The sequence below is a fragment of the Meleagris gallopavo genome, chromosome 23, assembly GCF_000146605.3.
Source record: "Meleagris gallopavo isolate NT-WF06-2002-E0010 breed Aviagen turkey brand Nicholas breeding stock chromosome 23, Turkey_5.1, whole genome shotgun sequence".
Classification (NCBI taxonomy): domain Eukaryota; kingdom Metazoa; phylum Chordata; class Aves; order Galliformes; family Phasianidae; genus Meleagris; species Meleagris gallopavo.
In genome coordinates, this window is record NC_015033.2 from 5586312 (window position 1) to 5612727 (window position 26416).

The 26416-nt window shown below is 43.4% G+C and overlaps 2 protein-coding genes across 10 annotated transcripts in view; one reads left to right on the forward strand and one right to left on the reverse strand.

Annotated features, from left to right (window-relative positions):
• The window catches only part of LRRC38 (leucine rich repeat containing 38), an 81132-nt gene that overhangs the window by 10604 nt on the left and 44112 nt on the right, over nucleotides 1-26416 (forward strand). For 3 of the 6 annotated variants that reach the window (XR_004161930.1, XR_004161929.1, XR_004161933.1), the window contains one exon: nucleotides 12234-12563. The exons of 2 other annotated variants lie outside the window; for them this stretch is intronic. The gene's annotated coding sequence lies outside the window, so the exon portion shown is untranslated. Of the gene's footprint in view, nucleotides 1-7642; nucleotides 7839-12233; nucleotides 12564-26416 lie in introns of all 6 variants that reach the window. One more of the 6 variants, XR_004161932.1, reaches the window with a different exon arrangement.
• Nucleotides 81-14611, reverse strand: PDPN (podoplanin). 4 transcript variants are annotated; one of them, XM_019622578.2, is made up of 6 exons: nucleotides 14262-14611; nucleotides 3570-3655; nucleotides 2959-3052; nucleotides 2488-2526; nucleotides 1757-1868; nucleotides 81-1136 (listed from the first exon to the last, which is right to left on the reverse strand). In XM_019622578.2, exons 1-6 carry the CDS (start codon nucleotides 14329-14331, stop codon nucleotides 1130-1132), a joined length of 408 nt encoding a protein of 135 aa, XP_019478123.1. In that variant the 5' UTR covers nucleotides 14332-14611; the 3' UTR covers nucleotides 81-1129. The 4 variants fall into 4 exon arrangements, with proteins under 4 accessions (XP_019478123.1, XP_010721236.1, XP_010721237.2 ...); XM_010722934.3 differs by having other exon boundaries at nucleotides 1767-1868; nucleotides 2959-3091; nucleotides 14262-14607; XM_010722935.3 differs by having other exon boundaries at nucleotides 2959-3091; nucleotides 14262-14605.

Genomic DNA, 26416 nt, shown 5'->3' on the forward strand with positions numbered 1-26416 from the left:
AACATGGCATAATTTGCATTTTCTTTCCAAGGATCAGATGGGAAAGTTCATGACACAAAGAAGAAACAGCAAAACACATATAAATCTATGTAAATTGACTTGTTTAATACATGTCAACCATATGAAATGTAAGATTTTTACACCAAAGATTTGATGCTTTAGTTTAGAAAACACAATGAAACACAATGCACTGCAGCCATACAAAGCTTTCACTCTGAACTCTGCATGTTCAGATACTGCTGCACTTAATGTGCCACAGTAGAAAGCTGCAGAGTCCAAGGATGTCACTAACATGTTCTGATTTAGTGTTTCATGCATGTGATCAAGCAGGCTATCCTGCTAGAAAAAGACACTTATAAAGAAAAACGTGAATACATGAATTCAGAAGCCTTTGCACATCAGCTCTAAAGCGTGCTGAATAGCTGGTTAAAGTGACCCATCAAAACTGGGTATTTTCCAAGCACCCTTTAATTCAGGATGTGTATTTCAATCCTTGTGTCTCTGCAACAAGAGAAGACAGGAAATTCTTGTTGCAAGTCAAATGCACAAGCTTTTAGTTGGTAGGTCAGTTCCAGCTGGACCTATTATACTTTGCCACGTGATAATGTAAGCATTGAGCAGAAAATCAGTATCAATATCTGGAGCAATACCTCCTTTCTGATAAGAAATGTCCTACCTTGCTAATTCAGTAGATGAACATGCCACAAGCACTTAGCCAGCCAAAACACTTAAAAGATTTTGGAAAAAGAAATGCATAATATGTGATGTGAAATAATCTTTGCCAGCAGCATTTAAAATGAAGCAAGCATACATTACCTGCACATCATATTTCAGATGTAAATGTCATTGCTACTGGAGCTTTTTCCTGTAGGATAATCTTTTTTGTTCCTCTAGGAAACTCCTGGTTAGCAAAAATCCTATGCAAATGTTCCATGCTCTGCAGTCTGTTTAAAAAAAGGAAAGTCTTTGGGAGAGCTGTGTGGGATCCCCATAGATGTGGAATTGTTCCACTGTATCTTCCATGGATCATCTTCTCACACTGATACAGGAATAGTCTTTAGTTCTTCTGAAGTAAGAAGCACTTGTGTGTACTGACATGGAATGGCACGGTTACTTGATTCAACTCCTTTCAGGGCCTGTCAAACAAAGCAAGAAAACGTGACATCTTTCTATATTTCATCAATTTACCCGAATGTCATTATGTGATCTCTTTTCCTCTCCCTCCCCAGCTTTCCTGTCACCTCTTTATTTTTCTTCCCAGCTCATATTTTTTTTCTCCTGTCCCTATTACTGGAAGTATTTGTTTTCTGCCTGGTGGTTGATGCTGGAGGAATTCTGTTTGTTAAAATGCAGCGTGGTTTTATGACTACTTTGGAGTTTGTAAAGCATTTGTAGATGGAGTGGCACCAACAACACTGCTCAGTACCAGCTTCCACAAACATCCAGAGATAAAGATCACTTGGCAGTGTTCACGTGTTATCCAGCACTACCAGAACTTGGTCCTCAAGTTCAGTATCCCTCATATCTGTAGGCTGACCCAAAAGCCATGCATGTGATGAGTATCAGGGCACTGTGCCTGCAGTGTCTGACAATGTTTCTGTTGTCTGAGAGGGGATTTGAAGGGCTCATTTCTGGCAGTTCTTGTGGCAGAGGTTACTTTTGGGAAACTGGAAGTATTAGAAATTTCAGAAGGAATTGCTGTGACCTCACTCAGGGGATGCTGCTGTTTGAAAAGCCTGATTAGCAATTTACTTACGAGTACCTGCCTGACATCTTCCTTACAACAGCAATTATGATTCCAGCAAGGATTCCAACAGCTACTATGATTCCAACTATTATTCCAACGAGTGCAATTGTTTCCAGGCCACCTGAAAGAAGAAATTGGGTTTGTTGGCATGTTTTTCATGAAGAACATTGATAATGGAGATTAGTGGTAGAACTGACACGTTTGTGCTGAATTTGTGGGAAGATTTCCTTCTGTGTTAGGAGCTCTCAGGTAAGCTTGGTAATTTCAGCAGCTTTATGGGGTATTTTTGTTTGCTTGGATTTTTTTTAGCCTCTGCTAGATTGCAGACATGCTGAAGTCACCAAGCTGCTCTGTTCTTTGTAGTGAGACCTGCAAAGCCATGCATGCTGTGATTTGGTCTGTGTAGACTACAAGACCCCTCACAGCTCCATTCCCTTCTCTGCACACACTCCAAGGCCTCCATGTTTGTATTGTAGTGGGGGACCCAACACTGCCCACAGCACAGAGGGATGATCACCTCCTGCTGCTGATAGAAGCCAGGAAGCTGATGGCCTTGTGGCCACCTGGGCACACTGCTGGCTCCTGTTCAGCCAACACCCCCAGGCCCATTTCTCCATGCAGTCTTCCAGCCACTCTGCCCCACACCCATAGCAATGCCTGGGGTTGTTGTGGCCAAAGTGCAGGACCCAGCACTTGGTATCACCTGGCACTTCAGTTCTCCCTTGTCTTTTGTTTAATACCTTTTTCAGTTTTCTCTGTCTGTTCCCCATTCAGTCCACCTGTAAAGTAAGAAAGAATAATTGCTGAGGGGCTTTATACCAAGTTTTGCATCCCAATTTACTGCACTGTGTCTAAGGAAAACTTTTATTGACTGTTAACACAGCGGTAATAGGTTGTTTTTGATAAGTAATGAGAAACTGAAACACTCAAGAGTGAATGCAAAGAGCTCTTTGAAACTATAGAGATAAGCTAATATCTAAAGGAATGACTGCTCTGTAACAGTGTAACAGTGGCAGTTAAGTCAGATCCGATTATGTCATTTTTCTGCATGGAAACTTACACAAGATCTGTTTAGTACAGTTCTCTAATTCTGGAATTGAATTTGTATTCAAGAGCAGCTTAATTTCGGTATTTGAATTTTCCAGATATTGTATTTAGTAAATAGTATGAGATTGTGATATATTAAAATGGAAAATGGAAGATTGTTTTACCGTCAGCGGTTTCAGTGTTAACTTCGTAATACGTAGCATTATCATTTTCTTCAGGCACGTCAATGGCACTTTCTGTGGTCATTAGTCTTCCAAACTGCAAGAGATTTGTTACACTCTGTAGTCTTGTGGGCAGCTAAAAGAGTTAGGGGAGAAAACAGAGGGGAAAGAAAACCTCAGTATGTTCAGTGTATGAAGGTAAGCATTTACAGTTCCTGATCTGTCAGCTGATTGCTCTTCCCTGCTATAAAGGCTTTGGTAGATCAGATGAATTCCCAGCAGGACTACAGAAGTGCAGGACAGGATGCAGAAGGCTGCAGACCTGTGTGATCTTTCTGGGTTTGTTGGTTTTTTGTTAGTTTGTCAGTTTGGAGAGAGCTAGAAGAGGCAAATGGCAACAAAGAGGCAGCACAGATTTACTGCCAGAAATGCTTTGAGCACTGTCACCTTCAACCTAATAGCTTGCAAACGAAAAGCATTAGCACGTGGTCTTGATTTTCAAACTCAGAGTTGTTCTCTGTGATTTATGATGGTTTAAAATCTAAGCAATGAGACAAAAGCAGAGGGTGAGATCTGGGTAACAGAAAGGAGCCTTTCCTTGGACTGGTACTCACCAGCGTCGGTAACTCCTCGTACTCTGTGTCATTTCTGTCTTTGAAATCGATTGTTGCACTTTCTTCTCCTTCTAGGATGGCACTTGCTGAATAAAATTAAGAAAAATAGGTTGGATTTTCAGTTGATAGTTACATGCTCTGGCTACCTTGACTTCTAAATTACGTTAAACGTGAGATATGCATCTGCAGGCTTTGCACTTAAGTTGGCAATATTAGTTGGACTTTCTGCCTTCTTGTGGGATAAGGAGCTTAAGCACACACCTCCTGCAGTGTTTCAGCGCTGTGCAAGGACCAATCAAATAAACATTTTCTCCAAGAGAAATGTTTCTTCAGTACAAGTCTTCCTCTCCATACAGGTGAATGCAACTACTCCATATTTCAGCTCAGTCTCAGCTGCAACCTTCATTTTTAGGGCTGTCATTAATGTTTATGGGTATAGCTAGAGTTCAGAAATTATTACTACAGAAATCTATTGAGAGGCTTTTCAGTGTTGCGAAGCTGATTTGCCATAGCTCAAATTGGTTTTTTATGTCTCCTCTTTTTGTTCTAGACTTATGTGTCATCTATCCTCACGTTTGGCTCATACAGCCAATTTCTCATGTACATGGCCAGGTAGGGAAAGTTAAGTAGAACAAGATAGAAAGCAAAAAATGTAAATATGTATGTGAAGATAATTGGCAATTATCAAGAAAACATTGAAAGCACCCACATCATTTGATAAAGTTGCATGCTGACTCATGAGACTACAGCCATGCACACTGTGATGCCAGTGTAGTCTGATAGCTTTTGGGAGTTTGTAATTCACTGTGACTACAAAGCTCAGAAGTAAAGCTGCTTGCTTTGCTGCTGCCTGAGCACAGGACTTGTGCTAATTGCAGATAGCAGTGTGTGACTTTAAGCAGAGAGCAGACGTTGTCCTGATCAAAAACCATCAGGCATAATGGATAATTATTTCCTGGATGCAGATTTTGTGCCAGACTTTTCCTTCAGCAAATGGGGCAAAAGTTTATACGAACTCTTTCAAGCATAGTTTATCATTTCATACATTCAGCATAATTCTGAGTTACTGCAGGGATATTTTGCAATGGTAGCTGAAAGTGGTGTGGGGGAGAACTGCGTTCGTTCCCTTCAAGCAGCAGAGAGATTTGCAGGGAGAGGTGTTGGAGAAAGCCCTGGGTAGACAACACACATCATTTACCTGAGCTGTATGTAAGGTAACCACTGTCAGGTGCTGATTAATTATGAAAAAAATATCAAATCCTTTCTTCCTTTGCAAGGTAGTTTATACAACAGCATTTGTGGAACAGGTTGCCCAAGGAGGCTGTGGATGCCCCATCCCTGCAGGCATTCAAGGCCAGGCTGGATGTGGCTCTGGGCAGCCTGGGCTGCTGGTTGGTGACCTGCACACAGCAGGGGGTTGGAACCAGATGAGCATTGTGGTCCTTTTCAACCCAGGCATTTTATTGTGTCAAAATGGAAGAAGGTTAGAATTGCTTTGGATTTTCAGTACATAAATCTATTGGGAATCATTTTTCTTTAATTCAAGTTCCATTTGACCTTTATGCAATTTTCAACTGCCTTCTTTAAATGAAAAATGTTATTTCAAATGAAAAAGCCCACATGTAATTTGAAATGATTTTTAAAAAGACATAAATATTTTGAAAGGAAACATTTCATGCAGGAGGTGAGTGATCAGATATCAAAAAAATTATTCTTCATTTCCATTTGCCTCTGAATTGTACTGGAGACATACAGATATATCTCCTTCCTCCCAAAACTCATCTTTGAACAAAATTAGAGGTCATCCTTCTCTAGGAATGCAAGAACAAGAGCTGTCCCTTCTCCAAAGTACTAAATACTGATCTAAGCTTAGGTTTCTGGATCTGTATTTACCCCAGTAAACAACTTTAATTTGAAAGCCCAAACACAGACGCATTTTCTATTTAAGTTCCAAAAGGTGGGTGTGAAAATAGTACCTCAGGCACTAACAGATGAAAAACATGAAGCCCAATACTGGCTCTGTAGGCAGCCAGTCTCCCAGAAATGCTCTTACAATTCACAGAAAGACCAGAACAGGGCATAGTAAAGCTCTTCTAAGTTGGATGGTAAAAATAATGCTTTGATCATTTTTTAAGTGAGCAACCTTGTGATTTGTTTAGATCATAGAATCACAGAATGGCCTGGGTTAAAAGGCCCACAGTGCTCATCCAGTTCCAACCCCCTGCTGTGTGCAGGTCACCAACCAGCAGCCCAGGCTGCCCAGAGCCACATCCAGCCTGGCCTTGAATGCCTGCAGGGATGGGGCATCCACAGCCTCCTTGGGCAACCTGTTCCAGTGCCTCACCACCCTCTGGGTGAAAAACTTCTTCCTAAAATAGATTTCAGAAAGGGGTTTGTCTTCTAGGCATGTTCATTATCTCTTTAAAATCTCAGGCTATTTTAAGGCACAGTGCTATTCTATAATGCTCAGGCTTGGTTTATTTGACAAAACCTTTACAATACAACATTGAGATTATGGCATGCACGTGTTAAGCATAAAGAAATAAACTGCAGTACAGCTCAACAACATGCGTTGCGTGGATCAGGTAGATTTCTAATTGCAGCCAGAACTGAAGAAATCCTTCATTCACCAAATAAGCACAGACGGAGAAAACCAATTACTGGTGAAAAACCCCATATGGAAAGCAAAGTAAGTTTAGTATGTTAAAAACAAGCAGCATACTCTGGGAAGATAATTTTACTCCTGGCATGGCAGCAGCTTCCAGCCTTGAAGAATTACCTGACATTGAAGGCAGGAAAGGAAACGGTGTCACAGAGCAAAGGTGTGGAGAACTGGTGAGTGTCACAGATCGTGGAAGTAATTATTTTTTGTGTGGTCAAGTTATCAAAGATTCCTGGCAACCAGTGATGTGTAGGGAATGTATTTCAGTGTGTTTCCATAGGTATATAGTGACTGACAAAAGGAAATGGCCTGGATTGAGCTGACCTGATTTTAGGTTCTTTGTGAAGGTGTTTTAATAAGGATTGTTATAGTATTTTAATAAGGACCTTCTTTTATAGTCTGTAGAGGAAGATAAATGCTTCCAGAAGGTGATGCAGCTCACCTGAGATTTGGATCATCCTCTGGGAGCGCTTTTCTTACTTGAAATGAGAATAATAAGGCTCCTATATTAACTTCCTGAAGCTCTGAGGTTGACCTGATTTGTACAGATCTGTAGGGTTTGTCCCAGGCCTCTCCACTCTGAATAACACTGTGCTAAAGCTGAGGTCCTGGGCTACATTTCCAGGCTTGTTTTCTGGACAGATGTGTTCTACACATTGCTGTGTAGTTACAGACATTGCTGAACTGTCATCAGAAGACTCATTTGTTATTGGTACGTTGCATTTATAGGAAGGAATATTAGATATTAGGCAGCACAATTCAGAGAAAGCTGGGAATAAGCTCAAGGCCAGGCAGGTATCTGGAACCTGAAGCAAAGTAAACTGACAGCAGTGTCCACTGTTTTTAATTGTGTGGCTTCTTGGATGCTGTAGCATCTACTGTTGACATCAAAGAATAATGGCAGTGGGATGTGTGTACTTTGGTCATTGCTGGCTTCATGTAGTAAGAGCCATAGGGTCGAGTACTGGTTGTGTATATGATCTTACTGTGATCTTAAAGGAGGCTGTAAATAAAAAAACATTGCCTCACAGCACTGAGATTGTCTCCAAATAGTCTCCAAATAGTCCCGTGGCCTCTTCTGTTTGCAGCTATAGGTTGCTGTGGATGTAAATTAATCATTCCATCTCTTTGTCCCTACATTCCAGCTGTGTGCATTTCAGTTCAAAGTCCCCAGCTGCTATCAGCCCTCAGCTTCTCACACCAGGAGAGAATCTGATGGCCTTAAAAGTTTAATACTGCTTCAAAAACACTGTGTGGTTAAGCGTCCCATGACCCAGTTAGGGAAAGATGAGCTCACTTCTCATTGTTATTCATAAAGAGACGATTTACTAGAAAAACCTCTTAGGGTTGCTTTCAAATCACAGTGCTTGTGTTGGAAAGGAGAGTGGGTTGTAAAACTCTTGTCTATTAGAATTTCTTTCAGGTGTCTCCAAAAACAACAAAGATATTTTGAAGATGACAGATGTTGGAGGATCTCCTCTTTCCCAGCAGCCTGAACAAACCCAGATGCGAGTGGGCAGAGGCAGCTCAGAGCCTTTACTTGGGCTTAGTCCTGAAGTAGGAAGCCCTCAGAGTGGGTCACTTGGTCATTTCCATCTCTGCAGTGGGTAAAAATTGCAAATCTTAAAGGGTTCTCTCTCTTAAAAGCTGGTATTCAGAATCTTCTTCCTGAGCTACTGAGCGAGTGGTGTTTGAAGGACTGCACGTGCGTATTTTGTGTTCAACCCAGGCCATTCTATGATTCTATGAGCTGAGCCATCCTGCCTGGGCTACATTTGCCTCGGGATTTGTCCTGATGCAGAGCTCCCTGTGTTCTCCTGACTCCATTTGACTGTGAGCCTTTTCCCATGGAATGTTTCCACAGTGCCAAATCCAGGCCCCAACAGTTTTGGACTTTTTCTGAAAATGAGTTTTGCTAAAATATGCCAGGTTATCTTTATTTTGAGCCTTTTGGATTTTGAGCCTTTGGACAGCTAAAATTTTCAGACTAGATAAAGGCGAGGAATAATTTCTTGAGAACTGCAGTTCTCATTTGTAGCTGTAACTTCTGCAAGATTCGTGACACCTTCAGAACCCCAGAACTTTGGGCTATTTGGGCTGTGGCACTGGCATGTATTGTTGGTGGGTTTTTTTCTTAATCGATTCTGGAAGAGTTGCTATGAAAAAGAGTGTCCTGCAGTGTGCTGAGTGCCAGCACTGTTGTTCAGAAGTTGCATGCACTGAGTGATTGCTGAAGTATTCGTTGCTGCTTCCTTATACAAACCTTGACAGGCTTTGCTCTATGTAATGAAGGAAGCTGGAGGACAGAACTACAGTGAAAGTATCTGCCAGTTGGAAACACTGCTGTGATGCACAGGAAAGGATTCAGTTCAGCCTTATTTTGAGCACGACTGATTTTGCTCATCTCTTCTGTGCAGCTCATGACAACGTTGTGCTGAATTTTCAGAAACATTTCCTTTGGTCACCACGCCCTGCTGCAGATGGTTTCTATTGCTGTGACTGCTTTAAGCCAGAGGAACAAAGCCAGGCTTTAAATTTAAAAGAAGCTCTCAGCTATTTCTGAAATAAGTCCCACCTTCTGAATGCTGCAATCTTATATTGTACACTGCCCATACGTAGACACCCACAGGAAAGCAAAACAAATATATATATTTTTTTTAACTGGGGCAGATGTTAAGGAAAAAACAGCTGCTCTTCAAGTGCTCATGGTATGTATGTGACCCATAACCAAAGCTATGAAACAAAGCCACAGGAGGAAAAGGTGGTCACTTACAAAGCTTTTTCTATGATAAATGACACAATTGGGCACAAAGCTGTGGTCAGGGATACACCATCTAACTCCACTGAGGGGTGTTTCTTTCTAAATTATCTTTGTAGAACTGAGACTTGTAAAGCTTGTGACTTTAAGAAGGCTGCTGTCAGTCTGTCTGCTGTGTACACTGACCTCAGAGCTGCTACACCAGGAACCTGCCTAAACCACTTAATGACAATTTCTGCTGTCCTGTAACCAGAAGGTTGCCCTGCCACAGTCTTATGGCAATTTTCTGGTTTCTGAGCAGGAAGGGTTTGGCTGGGGCAACAAGATTGGAGGTATGAGCAAGTTTCTTTGGGATCATTCTGCAAGTGGCACCTAAAACTGCAGTATTACAATGCCTCTTAGTGCATGGCTGGAAGGGAACAAGTATTGGAGCTGAGGCTCTCCTGCTTTAGTAAGGGGCTCCTGTTTTAGCAGAGGGGTTGGACTTGACAATCTCCAGTGGTCTCTTCCAACCCCTATGGCTCTGTGAAGTGGCCTTAGGAGAGGAGAGAAGTATAGAATTTTATGCTCTGGATGAGCAAGTGTTACAGAACGTACAGCAGAGATCACACAAACTGTGTACAAATACAGGGGTCTGAATACAGATGAAAGGAATTAAGATATGACCTCAGATACTGTAATAAAAGAATCTTCCCCTGAATCACTTCCTTCCAAAAACCATCCACTCACATCTGCCAGCTCAACGCAGCTACTTCCTGCAGTGCTTTATCACAGCCTTCATTAAGGTGACTGACCCCTCATATCTGTCAGCAGAACTGTTTGCACCATCATTTCCTAACTCATTTCTTTGAGACACGCACAGAGCTGGATGCTGCTTGGGCTTTCTTTTTGCTTGCAGTGGTTCTTGGCTATTTGCTGTATATTACCACACAGCAAGAGAGATCCATTCAGACATGTTTAGTCTGGCATTCATACTAATAACACTCTAGATAATATCTGGATGGGTTTCATAGTCAAAGAAATGTTCTAATATGCATTTAGGATGAAGTGTGTCCTCTGTGGGCTTGTAGTGGGAGAGGAGAGGAGAGGAGAGGAGAGGAGAGGAGAGGAGAGGAGAGGAGAGGAGAGGAGAGGAGAGGAGAGGAGAGGAGAGGAGAGGAGAGGAGAGGAGAGGAGAGGAGAGGAGAGGAGAGGAGAGGAGAGGAGAGGAGAGGAGAAAGTCCTGCCTGAGGAACTGTGATACAATTTATGCTGGCTGTTGTGGTGTTTGTAAGCAGCAAATACAAAGATGCACAAGCATGAAGCAATGGGAAAGCAACATGAGAGGGTGCACAGCATCACAGTTGGTTTCCTTCGAGTCTTTGGCAGGGCTTCTGAGACAGTGGGTTGGAAACAAATCGGTCATCATTTTTCTCAGTTTCCTTCAGAATTTCCCAGCGTCCCTGTATTTCCAGTCCTGCATTTTGTTACGAAGCAGAGCAAGCTTTGTGCCACACAGCAGAGTGAACTGCTGCTGCATGAATGCAAACTGAGGATATTGAGGGTTGGTGTGTGCCCTTCTAGAGCCTGCCTGTCTGCAGCCTGGCAGTGGGACGCAGGGAGCGCTGGGACCTGGCAGCCTTTGGCTTCCATCCTGTGGTCCCTGACCACATCCAGACAAAAAACAAACAAACCAACAAAACAAACGTGCCACTGAGGAAGGCTTTAAGTTAGGGCTGGGCAAACCGTAGTTAGTTTTGTGGTGTTGCACGTATGGTTTGCCTCAAATGACACACGGAGGAAACACTGCATGCTTCTGTCAGAGACCAGCAGCATGTACACGGTGGGCTAACCTTGCTTTACTATTTTTTGATTCTTAATGTTCTTCTATCTCTCTTTGCTGCTTATTTTTTGTGGATTTAGAAATACAGGATCTGAGGGAAATGCATGGAGTCTGTGGAAAGTTGAGTTACGAGCGCTGAGAATCCAGCCTCTGTTTGCAGTTTTACTGTGCCACCTGAGTCAATGAAAGGCTCGCTTGTGAGCTTGTAAATATGACAGTTTCCTTTCTGTATAAAACTGCACAGATTCAAAAACTTACTCCTACCTTTTGAGAAATGGCTGGGCAGGCGTCCCAGTGAAGAGGAGAATGCAAATGCTATGTTCTCTGCTGGTCATTTTAGCAAGATGCAGCAAAGCACACTCACTGCTTTGTAGTCCCACTGTCTAGCATAGATCTGTTGAACACTGGGGTTTGCATGAGGAGGCACTGCGTAGCATTGCCTCTTGTTAAGACTGGCTGCACATACTGTTGATATAGCTCAAGTGACATGTGGGAACTTGTTAGCAATCATGTCCATTTTTGTGCATGTTATGTGACAGCCAGTAGAGTAATCCCCTCACCCACACTGATACCTGCACCATAGGGAAGGTTTCAAGTCAGGAGATGAGTTGCCAATAAAGCCTTCATTGGAATACTCGTGCTTTTCATCATGTGATGAATGCCCTGCCCAGCTAACTTCCATTTCAGCTGGGCTAACTTCCATTTTAGCTGGACTGATCCCGTTAAGCTTTGCCTGAGGCTTTCATATGCTGACCAGGATCACAGAAGGACAAATGTATCTGCTAATCATTCAGCAGGAAATGGTTTAGTCTGAAAATGCATCAGGTTATGTGGAGTTCTCGGGGCTGTCCTCGGGTGGTAAGTATGACAAAAGGGTTGGCTGTTTCAGACGGATTGAAACCATGGATGGGTTACACAAAGCATACACGAATGTGTTTGTAAGTAGGCAGTGATGTTACCATGTTTTCTTTCTGAATTCTTCCTAATTACAATTTTATTTGGAAGCTCACATATAAATAAGGAAAATAATAACTTAGTTTTCTTCTTTTCCACATCAGTGTTGTATTCTGTCCTTTCACAACTTTGTTCTGTACTGCTTTGTGACCCAATTAAAGCCCTCTGTCCATTCTATTGGATACGAAGTTGCTGACTTGGAGCCCAAAAATTCCCCTTAACATTTCCTGGGTTGTTTTAACAGAAATCATCATTCATTTTTAAGTTACCGATGCTAGATGTAACTCACTGTGCTTTGAGCAAAGAGCACTGAAGTGCTTCCAGCATTTCCCAGGCTCCTGTTTCTCCCTAACATGTTGTTCACAGGTTCGCTGATAGGTCAGCTACGGGGTCTGATAACTGCTGTCCTTCAGTCATGTTTCTGGCTCTGAAATTGTTCCTTTCCCTCTGGCTTTTGTAATGTTGCAGCAACTCGGAGATGGCAGATACCAATGAAACTACTAAAGCTGCACATCACTGTCTGATGGGGAAGAGGACTGTCCTCAAATATGTGATCAATGACAGATCTTATTTAGCAGGAGGAGCTTGGAACAAGCAGTAATCCTTTTGGAAGTTTACTCTGTGATCAGAACAAACTTGCTTTTTTGGACTCAGCCTCAATTCAGAAACTGGAGTGCCCAACTACAGGAGTAGCTGCACACTTATTTGTGACCTGGTCTGCGTTAAGAGGCATCAGAATCTGAGGAGGAAACTTTTCTCTTGAACCCTCAGGACAAATTGCCTGCCTCAGCGATTCAGGTATCTGAATATACCCACTCCACCTCATACATCTGCAAGCCAAAAAAAATTTTCCATCCTCACTGCTCAAAGCAATTAAATTGCCAATGGTGATGCGTCCATTCTAGGTTTGTTCTAACTCAGAATTGCTGATGGTTATTGGCAAACAGCAGTGAAACAAATATTTGAGCCTTGCTTATTATATCTAAAGCCTGCTTTTGAATGTTATTGTGAATGATAGCCCTTCTTGAAAAGTCATAAAACCTAGACAGCCTTAGGAACCCCAAAACCATGTTCTAGATCCATCTACAGAGTTCAGTGCAAATTATACTGGTAATAAAAGTGAATAAAAGTAGAATCTTCCATGCGGGAAAGTTGGAAGAAAATGTACTTTCAAATTTCTCAAAAGCCTAAAGATAAAAGGGCATTTTTCCTGCAGTTCTGGTACACAAGAACCTGTCTAAGACAGATCTATAAAGCGATGGTGCCTTCTTGTCTCCTCTTTGATGGCTGTAAACTTTAGTATCTTTAATACTGGTGCTTTGGGAAGATAAGCTAGCTGGGACTCGTGAAAATAATATTTAGGAGCTTACCTAATAGAGATTGCTTTTAGATTTTCTGTGCAGTTTTGAAGTGTAACTCTGAACTATGAGCCTTATACCCTCACGTAAAAACATCAGGAGTTCCAGTGAAGTCACAAGCCAACGCTGACACGTACAGCTTGTTGCTACAGCTGTTACTTCCATTGGAATGATACTGATTGTCACCAGGCTAAAATCAGGCCATACGTCTCAGATAGGATCCCAAAATCCAAGTGAGACAAGGGGCTGGAGAGAGATGACCTTTGAGGTCCCTTCCAACCCAAGCCATTCTATGATCCTAAGTCAACTGATGCTTTGGAAAAGTAGTGGGCTGAGCTTCAGGTTGCTGTTTTCAGGGAACTGCTACTTGCAGCACAGAATGCCCATCTTCTGCAGCAGAGGTTGCTGGATTTCACCCCTGCAGGCACTGCTGCCACCACTGTGCACACGCTGGGCACGTTGCCTCATGGCCAACTCATTCACATCACTCACATACTACACAGAACAAATACGAATGCGGAGTTCCTGGAATAAAGTGCTTTTCAGGCCAATTCTGATTACTGTCCATAAACCGCTCTGTTAGAAAGACTTCTAATTTATTTTTCTTGTCAAATTCAAAAGAAATAGTTCACCAGACAAACTTCCAGGGGAGGCATGTAATATTTTCAAACCTGCCTTAGGTAATAATTCTTCCTCTTTAGTTTCCCTCACGTGCACACATTGCTTATGGCCAAGGGAGTATTAATCTCCAAATACAGAAGTTAAACTCTTGCATTGAAAGATTCAGAAGTGACATTCACAGCAGAAAACATCACCACCTAAATGTTGGTTACAACTTTTTGCCTGCAGTCTTGCATGTGGTGAAACCAAAGGCACTTCCAGGCGTGCCGATTAACGTTCCACTGCTGCTCCCTTTCCTCCTTCCTTTGCTCAGATGCACAGAAAGTCCTTTCCAACAGCACATAACCCGGCACAAAACTTTTGCTGTCTCTTTCCTGATACCACTCAGCAGTTGCTACAGTTGTAGCTTTAAGGAAGAGCTTTATAGGCAGGACAGAGAAACGATACCATCTGAGTAAACGCTCAAACTGCTCAATTAAAAGATCTGCAAATACTTTGAAATTAAGATTTTTCTTACCTTCTTCAGCAAGTGCTAGGAGGGGCACGCTCCCTAGAATGAAGATGAAGAATGGAACTTTAATAAACATCTTTCTTCCGCTTAGAGAAGAGCTTTCCAATGCTGAGACCAGACGGATTCAGACTCTGATAAATTTTTAGAGTCAAGCAAGAATTGAGATCATGAAAAGAAATCACTGCAGAAACGACTTTGGTATTCCAAATATTCCTTTAGCTGCTGTTGCTGAAGGGGAGAGGTTTGTACAGATGATAACTATACAGCTAAAGCAAAGTATCTGAGTGGTGTCAGCATTTTTTTGTTTAGCAGAGGGGTGGGAGCATGCCTAAGGTGGTCTCAAAAAGAAGAGCCAGGCCCGCCCTCTGCGCTCTGTTTGGGCAGTGCTGAAGTTATGATCTCAGCCCAGGTTTAAAGTTACAGGAGCTGTTGTGGCTTTCAGAAGACTTTTATTTAGCAAAGGGGGAAAGAGGATTCAGGCAGAGAGAAGCGTTCAGGGAGTTCCCTCCCTTCTGCAAACTGTCCCTAAAAATATTGAAGAAACAACACTAAGGATATTTGTCCTGTTATTTCCAGCTGTGAACTGATGGGTTTTTATTTCAAAGCGAGACCCCGTGTTTATCTGAGTATGTGTGGCTTTTAGAGATACTGAAATAGTTCTAGGACAGGGTATTTATTTAATTCTGTAGTAAATACTGTCTGACTTCTTCTGCACGTCTAAGTGTCTTTCAGCCTGTGTCCTCAAGTGACATGCTGGCTGTGCTCTAGCATTTATCTTTGACCATGGACTTCCAAGCCTCAGTGCTGCTTTCATATGTGAGAGGTAGAGGATTTTTCCTTCTTGTGTACAACTCTAAGTAGTATAGCTGTACAGTTTTCAGTACAGTTCTCGTTACTCCTGTAGACATTTCTGTGCATCAGCATTAAGTGTCTGCAAGAGTAGATTAGCAGCAAAAATGTGCTAATAAAATAAAATAGATACGGATTTTAACACAGGTGGGGATGAAGCAGGGCTCTGGGAACGATGATTAATCTAAATGCTTTTCTGAATTTTGGGCAGGTAATGAACTGCTAATTCAGAGGATTGTCACCAGCAGTGCGGTCTGGCTGGAATCCTGAAACTATCCATGCTCCCCAGGGATTGGTGCTGGGTTCGGTTTTGTTCAACATCTTCATCAACACCCTGGATGATGGGATAGAGTCTAATGTCAGTGAGTTTGCCCCAGGAAGGGCTGGACATTGAAAGGCTGTGCTGCCATTCAGCAAGACCTGGAGAGTTGGGCAGGGAGGAACCTGATGAACTTTAACAAGAGCAAGTGTAGAATCTTGCACTTGAGGAAGAATAACTGTATGTACCATTACGTGGTTAGGGGATGACCTGCTGGATGACCTTCTCTGTGGAGAAGGACCTGGGGGTCCTGGTGGAACACGGGTTGGCCACGAATGTTGGCTGTGGTGGCAAAGAAAGCCAATGGGATCCTGAGGAGCATTAAAAAGATCATGGCCAGAGGGCGAGGGAGGTGATCCTCCGCCTCTACTCTGCCCTGGTGAGGCCACATTTAGGCTGTTGTGTCCAGTTCTGGGCTCCCTAGTTCCATAAAGACAGGGATGTCTTAGAAGGAGTCCAATGGAGGGCTGCGAAGATAGTAAAGGGGCTGCTGGAGCATCTCCTGTTTGAGGAAAGGCTGAGTAAACTGAGGCTATTCAGCCTGAGGAAAAGAGACCGAGAGGGGATCTGATAAATGTTTATAAACATCTAAAGGAAGATGGGAGGCAAATGGATGAGACCAGGCTCTTCTTGGTGGTACATAGCAATAGGACAAGGAATAATGACCTCAACATAGGAAGTTCTGAACTAACAGTAAGATGACAGAGCACTGGAACAGGTTGTGCAGAGGTAGTGATACTCAAGACCCATCTGGACACCTACCTGTGCCACCTATTACAGGGAAGTACTTTAGGAGGGGGTTGGACTCGATGGTCTCTTGGGGTCCATTCTGGAACTGACATCTATGTAGGGACCTCTTGAGTTCTAATCAGCATTCACATGTGAGCTGTCTTTACCAGTGTGAGTGCTGAGACCAAGTGGTCTCTGTTGCTCTTTTGCCCCCTGTTTCTGTACTGTGGAGTCCTGCAGTGCTAGCACACCAGGCTCTGAGGCACGAAAGTGAGATATAGATGTTTCCCTTCTACTGACAGTGGTGGAGGAGGTTTTAACTTGGAGAGGTAAAAAAAAAAATGAACCACATAGCTGGGTTGTTTTTCTAGGTAAATGTGAGTCAGAGCTCTCATTAAGACCCCACAGCACTTTGTTACAAAGGAGTAAAGCAAGTCTAAACATAAGCATTGGTACAGTCAAGCCAAAAGGACTGCAGATGGGAAGTGCAGTACCTTCCAAAGGGCTTTTCTTTTGTAACTGTTTAAAAATGAAAGGTGCCAAGGGAATTTCTTATAGGTAAATTAATGGTGCCACAACTGTTCTTGGTAGAACAGTTCACCAGGAGACTAGGATACAAACAAGGAGGTGCTAATGCAGAGGCAGCGGGTGATATTGGCTTACTGTGTTCAAAAACATTGAAGCAAATGCTCTCAAATACTAAATAGCAGCATGTCTTAAATCTTAATCTGGGATTAATTACTTTTGGATAATGTTGCTTGAGATGCTGTAAAGATTGTTCACTTGGGAAATGCTGCTGCTATGAAACTGAGATTTTCTAGGGAAGGATGTCAGTTCTAAGGAAAATTATTTCCCAATTGGAACAAATAGTTCTTTAGGAGAATGGAATGCTTAAATTTCTGTACATATTTTCAGATAGGTTATGAAAGACAAACTGGAACCAGTGACTGGTCTTCATGTTTACTTTCTGTTCCCTGGAACAGAAAAGTGGATCTGTTTAGATCTTCATCCCTTCTTCCTCAAACATGCACTGGGGACCTTTCATTTTCATGGTCATTCCTATAAACAAATCCCTTGGGTTTATGAGTTGGCTTTCCTAAAGAAGGAGAAACTATTTGCTGAGTTAAACAATTTCTGTCTTTGCACAGCACGAGCGTAGAGGTGGAGCTTTTGGGCTTTCAGGAATTGGACTTCCATTTCCAATAGCTACTAGAACAACTTTTAAACATTTTCATTGTTCAGAGCAATGAGGAATAGTTTCTCTCATGCCCTGCTCTTTTCTATTCCAGCCCACTCCTCAAAAATATTTATCAAATAGGTACAAAAAAGGGAAAGAAGCTTGCCTGCAGTTGCAATACATTAGTGGAAAGGCTCGGGATGTGTTGTTCCAGCTGTTTCAGGATGAAGCAGTTCCTTCTGCTTGCCTTCTGCTGAGAGCTGCACATTGCTGAATAAGGACATTGAGGTCCAGAGCCATTGCTGAGCACCTGGTGAGAAAGAAACACAAATTCTTTGAGAAAGACCAATGTACCCTTAGGGAGGTGTGGAACTAAGGAGAGAAAGGAGCAGTTTTCCTCTGAACCCCAACAAATTAAGGTTTGCTAATAGAACTGTAGCTCACTGTCTTCGGTGAAGCCAACGGATTTTGTGAAAATAGAGGAATTATTCTAAGGTTCTGATTGAATAATCTGATACTTCCTCTAATGCAGCAGTTGTGGTTTGCTTTGCAATAGAAGATAGGCACAACTTTTTCTGTTGGTGTGTATTGGACTCAGGAGTTGGACTCGATCCGTGTGAGTCCTTTCCAATGGGATGTTCTCTGACTCTGTGATTGGTTGCAGACCTACACATTTACTCAGATGCTATAAGAAAAAGTTTAGGCCTACAGAGGGATGTTGCAATTTGGTCTTTTTGTACAGGATCGCAATGGTTCCTGTGCAGTCTTCCCATGAGCTCTTTTTCATCCAGAGGGTGGTGAGGCACTGGAACAGGTTGCCCAAGGAGGCTGTGGATGCCCCATCCCTGCAGGCATTCAAGGCCAGGTTGGAACTGGATGAGCATTATGGTCTTTTTCAACCCAGGCCATTCTGTGATTCTGTGATTCTTTCTAGGAGGAGAATGCTCAGTCCTGCATGGGTCGCTGTGTTTTGATTGTCTGTTGTTGTTGTGTTCGGGTGGTTTTTTATCTCAAAACTGCTCTGCATGTCTTTAATCACAGCGGTTTAAGGGAGGAGGTGGAAATGGCTTGAAGTCCAGGCAGCCCTTTTACTTTCATTTCAACATCTGTTCTTCTTGTCTGACCCTGTCAGTCGGTCCTGCAGCCCTGTAGCTCAGCCCTGTAGGTCCTGCAGCTCAGGCTGCTTCTGGTCTGGCAAGGGTGGAATCATGAGACACAGCTGGAGGAGGAGGAAGCAGTGCCTGCATCCTGCCAAGCAATCTGTCTCAGTGGCAGAACTGAGCTGGCTTCCTTCTGAGTCAGCCGTGTCACTCTGTGCCCCCAGGATGCTGAAGTTGAGCACTGAAGGTCTCCCCACTGTCGGAGCCAGATTTCACTCTTTATTTCTACCTCCAGAATAATTTTTTTTGTGAGTGGAAGCTGCTTGTGGCAGTGATATTTGCAAAGAGTAAATCTGTAATGTGAACAATTCAGGAACTGAGGGGGTCATTCTGTAACTTGTTGTTGGGTTTCTTTGCAGTAAAGCCAAGTTGCTGTGTTAAAAGCAATGGAAAACTTGGTGGATGCTCTTGGTGGGTCTCTTCTTTCAATACCAGAACATTTCCTTAGACTAAATCAGGGGCTGCTGTACTTCAGTACCTGCTGAAGGGGTGGAATTGGCTGCAGTGAGAAAATGGGAAACGACTTGAAAATTAATGATTCTTACAGAAAACAGCTTTTATGTTAAACACTGCAGAGCCTACAGCTGCCCCTGGGTACAGGAGCAGGAAATTCAGCAATGGGAAGAGAAAGCATCTTCCAGTGAGAGTGACATCTTGTGAAAGGATGGGGAAAGAAAATACGGGTTTACTTTCTATGTACTGCATGTCTTGTGTTCCTTTTTTGTCAGATAAAATTTTTGTGTGTGTTTATAGACTGCGGTCATCTATCAAATGCACGTGCTGATATTAAGAGCTACACATTAGACTTTAAACTGACAGCATGCTTGGCTGTGTTCCCATCTGACAGAATTACTTGCAGTGAAATCAAGATTGATAGCAGGCTTCTGCAGGAGTACGAAGCCTTGCTGTTTGAAATGTCTTTCCCTTGTTGAAGTCCATCAAATATCTTCATTGATTTATATAGGCCTTAAACAGCCACGCTTTAGTGCTGGCTTTTGGTTTTGAGTCTCTGTACATCGAGTTTCTCATGTCTGAAAAAGCATCTGGTATGTGAGATGCCATCCAGAAGTTTTCCATCAAGCAGCTGCCAGGGAATGGGAGCACTGGAAGATGATGTTCCTTCCCTGTCTGTGCTCCTGCCTGGAGAACATTATGTGCACAGATGGGAGCACCTCTGTTGGATGTGAAGAGAGATTCTTGATTCGCAAACTTGGCACAGTGTGAAGTGGGAGATCGTGAGCTACAATAAGTGATATTTATGTGAGTCCTGGAGATGGGGCTAGATTTTCAGCTGTACGACTCAACAGAGCTGCACAGCAGTCGATATACATGAGTCTTCACAAATGCTGCAGGCTGTGGGGCACAGAGGCAAGCTGAAATGTTTTATGATGTGTTAAACGGGCACTCAGAGCCAGTGCCTCTGGCAGTGCAGTTGTCACAGTGCAGAGAGCAGCTCTGAAGCAGCAGCTCCCAGCATAGCCAGGGAATGGAGGCAGGTTGAACCAGTTATTGGAGGCTCGAAATGAACAGGTATTTAAGGGATAAAAAATGTAAGCGTGTGCACCTGCAGTGCTTTCATTTCAAAGCTGTGGCCAAGCTGCTTTTCTCTCTCATCTCACTTCCATCACTCCAGAAAGGACTGAGCAAAGTGCTGGGAGCAGGAAGGGGTAAGAAGGACGTCCATGCACTCTGTGTAACAGCAAGGTGATGTATGTGACGTCAGCACTCCTCTAGGATGTTTCAATGTCTGTGGTTGGATGGTTTGATACTGGTGTGGCTTTATTTCCTGCTTTTATCAGTTCAGAATTGCCACTGTTTTTCATTCATACTGTAAAGATTTTCATAAGATTCTGATGAATTTGGGCCTTGGAGGACAAAGGCATGGATTGATATCTCTTGGGGACTGAATAATGCCAGCTGTTGTCTCTACGTGACATACAGCAGTGTGACTCAGAGTTAAATATGGGATGCCCACTCTTTACTACTTTTAAACCTGTGGATGACCACCATGTATTTAACAAAAAATTATAAGGTTGCTGTAGGTTTTCTTAGGTCAGGAGCGTTCTTTTTAACGAGAACAGTTAAATAAGGAAAGCAACACAGCAATGGAGCCAAGAGAACTTTCTCAGCCTGATAGTTTTTTTTTTTAGGGAATGGTTCTGCATGAGTTTTTCTTCATGCTTCCAAAGCCTTTCCCGGTTTTTATAGTGAAATTATATGGGTGAAGCAAACAGCTGTCATTAGGGATTTACATGCCTTCACATTTTTAAACGGGTTGTGTTTGAGTGCTGCAAATACACCAAGAAACGTCGTGATCTGTAGGTGGCTGAGCTGGCACCTGCCTGGGTTGGCAGGGTGGACAGGGCACAAACAGCACATGGGGTCTGTTTTCCTGGAGATGGGTAACTGGCTCTTTGGATAAGTGTGTGGAAGAAATCCTTGCAGAAGAAATGAAATGCACGTGGGTGAATTCGTGAGAAACACTCTCCCCATTAAGGTCCGTGGCAAAATTCCTATTTCCACTGTGTTTTTAGGGAGGTATTCCTTATGAAGGAATGTATTTTCTTTTTGTGTACCAATTCCCAAGTATAAGCAGCATCAAGAAGGAAATGGAAAGATGAAAAAAGCTTATGGAAAGATAATAGCTTCATTTAAGGTGGGGGTGGGTGATCCTGGTGAATGTGGGGAGGGAGAATGTGGAGATGTTCCTGGCCCTCCCCTAATTGGGAGCGATTTTCTAATAGCATTTATGGTTAAATGGGCAGAACGTCCGTCTACACGGCACTCTGCAGCCAGCAGAGGGAGCAGGATGTTTGCTGGTGGGTTTAATTGGAGCTGCAGGGCTGGATTTCGCCATTCCCCAGCACCTGCAGGAAGCCGAGCAGACTGCTGCGCTGCAGACAGGTCAGGTCTGGGGCTGCAATGGCTCTGCCGTGTCTTCCAGCAGCAGCATGCTTCCCCACCCTGGCCACGTGTTCAGGTGGGTATGAAAGGACGTGCCTCATGGAGGATTATCATAGAATCATAGAATGGCCCAGGTTGGAAAGGACCTCAAGGATCATGAATCTCCAACCCCCTGCCACATGCAGGGCCACCAACCTCCACATTTCATAGCAGCCCAGGCTGCCCAGAGCCCCATCCAACCTGGCCTTGAACACCTCCAGGGATGGACGGGGCATCCACAGCCTCTCTGGGCAGCTGTTCCAGCACCTCACCTCTCTCTCTGTAAAGAACTTCCCTCTGACATTCAACCTCAATGTCCCCTCTCTCAACTTAAAATCATTTCTCCTTGTCCTGCAGTTATCTCCCCTTTCCAAGAGCTGACTCCCCTCCTGTTTGTAGGCTCCCTTTAGGTACTGAAGGCTGCACTGAGGTCACCCTGCAGCCTTCTTTTCTCCAGGCTGAACAAGCCCAGCTCCCTCAGCCTGTCTTCCTAGGGGAGGTGCTCCAGTCCCCTGATCATCTCTGTGGTTCCTCTGGACCCTCTCCAACAGCTCTCTGTCTTTCCTGTACTGGAGGTTCCAGACCTGGATGCAGTGCTGCAGATGGGGCCTCACAAGAGCAGAATAGAGATGGACAATCACCTCCCTCTCCCTGCTGGCCACCCCTCTTCTGATGGAGCCCAGGATCCCATTTGCTTTCCAAGCTGCAAGAGCACACTGCTGGTTCATGTTCAGTTTTCCATCCATCAGGACCCCCAGGTCCTTCTCTGCAGGGCTGCTCTCAAGGTCCGCTCCTCCCAGTCTATATAAATGCCTGGGATTCCTCCGGCCCCAGTGCCAAACTCTGCACTTTGCTGTGTTGAACCTCATCACGTTCACCCAGGCCCACCTTTCCAGCCTCTCGAGGTCCCTCTGAATGACATCCCTTCCTTCCGCCGTGTCGACCGCACCACTCAGCTTGGTGTCATCAGCAAACTTGCACTCGATTCCGTCGTCGATGTCACTGATAAAGAAGTTAAAGAGCACTCTGGTAGATGTAAGACATCTTTCAGCAGCAAAAACCATTGGTTTTCTTGCAGTGACCCCAGCTCCTGGCAACCAAATTCAGTAGACAGCAGTGTGAGAAGTTTTCAAAGGCAAAGCATGCTTCAAATGAATGCAAAACTAAGTGAAATCATGAGAGGGTCAGGGAAATAATGAGTGCCTCAGCTATTTTGCAAAATCTGAATTCTTTCACGTTATTCCACTGACACGGTGGAGTATTATACTGTAATCTCTTGAAATGAAATACAGTGCTGCTGAATTTAATAAAGAATCTCAGCTACAATGAATGCTCCATCTAGCAGAAATAGCAGACTGATAGTACTGCGTTAAGCACTTCTGCCAAATGTCAACAATAGTCATTCATTTTATTTTTTCTGGAAAAGAATCCATTACGTATAATAGCAAGGGAAGAAAGAACAAAAAAGAATGCAAAAAAAAAAATTGAATGAATATTCATCATACTAAAGCATTGACTGGATTCAGGCTTGGTTATTCTCTGAGCTACACCATAAATCACTTATGTTTGGATAAAGTGAAATAATGACTTGAGAATGAGAGGGGTGGAGTCCCATCCTGTGTGGGGGTTGGACCTAAAGGGGTGCAATTTCACTGGAACTCATGAACAAAGACCTTATCTTTGCATTACTCAAGCTATTGCACGAGATGACTTCTTGTGATACTACTTTATCAGCAGTAACTGGGAGAGAAGGGAAAGCAGTTCAAATGTGGGATTTTCCTGTCGTCTGGGTAAGTTTATTCATGCTTTAAATTAGGAATAGTTCTGTGCTTTGCTCTGTATTTGCAAGACCCCTTGCATAAGCTAATTCTAGGAGACAAAGGAGAATGGGACAGTTGCTCTCCTGGAGGCCTGCTCATCACCTGCATGGCCCCAACTCACCTCCACTTGTCTTCAGATCAAGGCACCGCTGTACTCTTAAATATCAGTATTTCAAAGCCCTTTTTAAATAGAAGTGCTGAAACCTTGTGAGGTGAATGTCAGATAACTGCAAGGGTCCATTTTGTTGGTTTTAGTCCAATACGAAGCAGTGGGGAAGCTGAAGCTCTGGGTGTTGTAGTGATTACCCAGTAATCGGGAATGTAAACAAGAATTGCACCTTTTTCCTTCAGTGCCAACACCATCTCTAGTCCATAAATGACTTCATTCACTATTAGCAGTGAATGGAGATTTTTTTTCTTTCTCAGTGTCAATCTCTTCTTGGTTTCACTGAATAATAGGATCATGATTCACATGTTTATAGGTGTAGGCAACTGTGAATGCAACACCATTTTATTTTATTAACCATCTTAGTTTTCTATAAGCAGTAGTGATAACACAGCATCTTTCATAGGAAAGAAATGGGTTTGTTTGGGCTCATTCTGATGAAAAGAAAGGTCCCCTGTTGGGACAAAATGGTTTTAAACTTAGTGCTTCTCCCACCAGCATAGAAACCTGTCATTGTTAGCAAGCCCAAACGTTTTTCCCTTACAGTTTCTTGGTGGATGACTTTTAAGGAGGCAGGCACAGCTGATACATCAATGCCTTGGCACATATTCCATATTTCTGTGTGCATGGCACTCACATGAATGCCTTAACACTGTCATACAGCACTATTCCTGGTAGCTTTGAATATTGGCATTGATGATGCACCCACTGAGAAGTTACCTTCAAACCATCTTCCTCTTCTCAACACAAATGGAACCTTGGTCATGGAAGAACAGGAAGCTGGATTTCTGTTGGCAGGAAAAGCAAATAAAGTTCTTGCAGAGTGCAGCCTGCATCAGAAGAAGCCACATGGATAAATTTGGCAAATTTTCCTTGTATGCTTAGATAAGGTAATTCACACCATGTGTTTTAGGAGACGACTTTTTGGGTAACTCAGAAGATACCACCACCCTACTAAAAACATTGTATTAAAAATGTAAGAACTAACAAGTGAAATGCTTTGTTGGACACTTTTGGCTTCTCTATTTCTAGTCTGCAGCCATTCCATTTCCCCTAAAAATATCTTCTTGCTTACAGCACAGCCTGAACGAATGGAGAGAATAGAACATTCCACGTGTGACCACGTGTGCAGTATTTTTACCATTTCCATCTTCTGTGCCATTAACTTCCTGAAAAATTTACCAGAGCCTGAAGCAAATACACTTTTTCTTTCAGGTTCCATTCAGCTCTGGGATTTAAGAGACATCACTTATCCTATTTTTGTGAGATCACTTCTTTTTATATTAATAAAGAAATTGACGTTGGACAATCCCTAAAATTGCAGTGGCTGTGAGCTGCAGCCTGGCCAGTGCCAACATTAACACCCAGTGACTTCAGTAAAGTTCCCCACGGAGTTCACCTTCTTTTGGTGCTGTTTCTCAGCTTTAATATCTGAAATGTGTCAGCCTCAGAAATTCTAGAAGCCTGTATGAACAGGTGTATGAGGGACTTCACCCAAACGTAAGTGAAACACACAAAGCAGGTGTGCCTGCTGGCACTTAGCCTTGCACAGTCGCATTGCGTGGGACCAGGGACTGACACCTGGCTGCTGGAGCTGTGCAACCAACCCACCAAGCAGCTCCATCTCCCAGAGCAAGGAGTCATGGTTAGTGGGCATGATGGGGATGAGTTGGGCTGAAGCATCTGAGTGGTCTTTTCCATCCTTTGTGGTTCTGTGAGTCCTTCAGGAGCATTAGCATGTAAAGCTGCTGCAGTGCCAACGTTTAAGCTGAGAAGGTGTTACGCAGCTCAGCTGTGCTGCTGCTTACCAACACAGCACTGCAGAGTGTAACTGAGGAGCACCCCCAATTCCTTGAGACAAGGCATTTCTGAGGCACTGATGAAAGTTAGTCATTGTAATAATTAGCATTGGTTATCAGCATGTTTTTATAAAGCAGATCCAGAGGTGGTGTGATGAGGCTCCGAACGCTTCCCTGCTGGGGACTGCTGCACTCTTGATCTGATGGGAGCTGACATCTCGCCTGGCTTATTAACAAGGCGAGTGAAATGTCAGAAGCCATTAAGTCAAAGTGTGCTGCATTCCCTAAGGACACTGTACTGTATGGCCAGGGAAGCTCGTAAGAGGATGCAAAGATCGCTTCAGAGCAAAGAAATGAATGAGCAGGGTCACTTACCATGAACAGGACTGTAGGTATTTTAGTTGTACCAGGAGACCATCGAGTCCAACTGTAGAGAGCCTGCTTTGCAGGGGGGTTGGACTCCATGATCTCTTGAGGTCCCTTCCGACCCTACAACTCTGTGATTCTGTGATCAGAACATACAGGGAGCTTTTGTCATCCTGTAAGCATTCTTTGCCATACAGCAAAGTATACAAGGCTTTTTCAACACTTGCATTATACTTACGGGGTGAAAATAAGTCCTTTGCATCAGAGGAGATTTCTCCCCAGTGATTCAAGGGTCTTTGTCACCATTTTCTTTTGTTCTTCTCTTCATACAGCTTTAAAACAACTGGGGACTTCTTGAGTTTCCCAGGGGGGTAGATATATGTGACATAGGGCTGAAAAAGCCAACTGATCTGCCCACTAGGGATGCTCCGCAGAGAGCTGTAAGGGCCAAACCTTCCCTTCCCTTCTCTCCACCAGACTGCCTGTTTCATTTTATCCATATGGGTGGGTGCACACAAACATATTTGCACACCCTTCTATTTTCATCGTAGTGCAGGATTCTGGTCTTCCTTTTTGGCTTCAAATCTTATGCTGGCCTTTGTGCCCCGCTGTACATCTTAACGCTGCGTGGATCCAGGGCAGAGATGGGAGTAATAACCTGGAAGATGGGGAAGTGCACCTCAAAGGACAACTTCCAAGCCCTGTTTTGAACATACAGTCTGACCTCTTAAGCACTTTGTTGTATTTTTGGTATTTTTACAGTGAAGAGCAACAAAAGAGTGAAATAATTATTTCCATTATCACTATCACTCGTGTGATGCTTGGAATTCCCA

What these genes read in the sequence shown, in the direction of transcription:
- PDPN (XM_010722934.3), bottom strand. Translation starts at nt 14,331, where the DNA reads ATGTTTATTAAAGTTCCATTCTTCATCTTCATTCTAGGGAGCGTGCCC. An exon ending in ACGAGGAGTTACCGACGCTG is followed by an intron (nt 3,092 to 3,569) that starts GTGAGTACCAGT and finishes TAACTCTTTTAG; the next exon opens with CTGCCCACAAGACTACAGAG. An exon ending in TAACACTGAAACCGCTGACG is followed by an intron (nt 2,527 to 2,958) that starts GTAAAACAATCT and finishes CTTACTTTACAG; the next exon opens with GTGGACTGAATGGGGAACAG.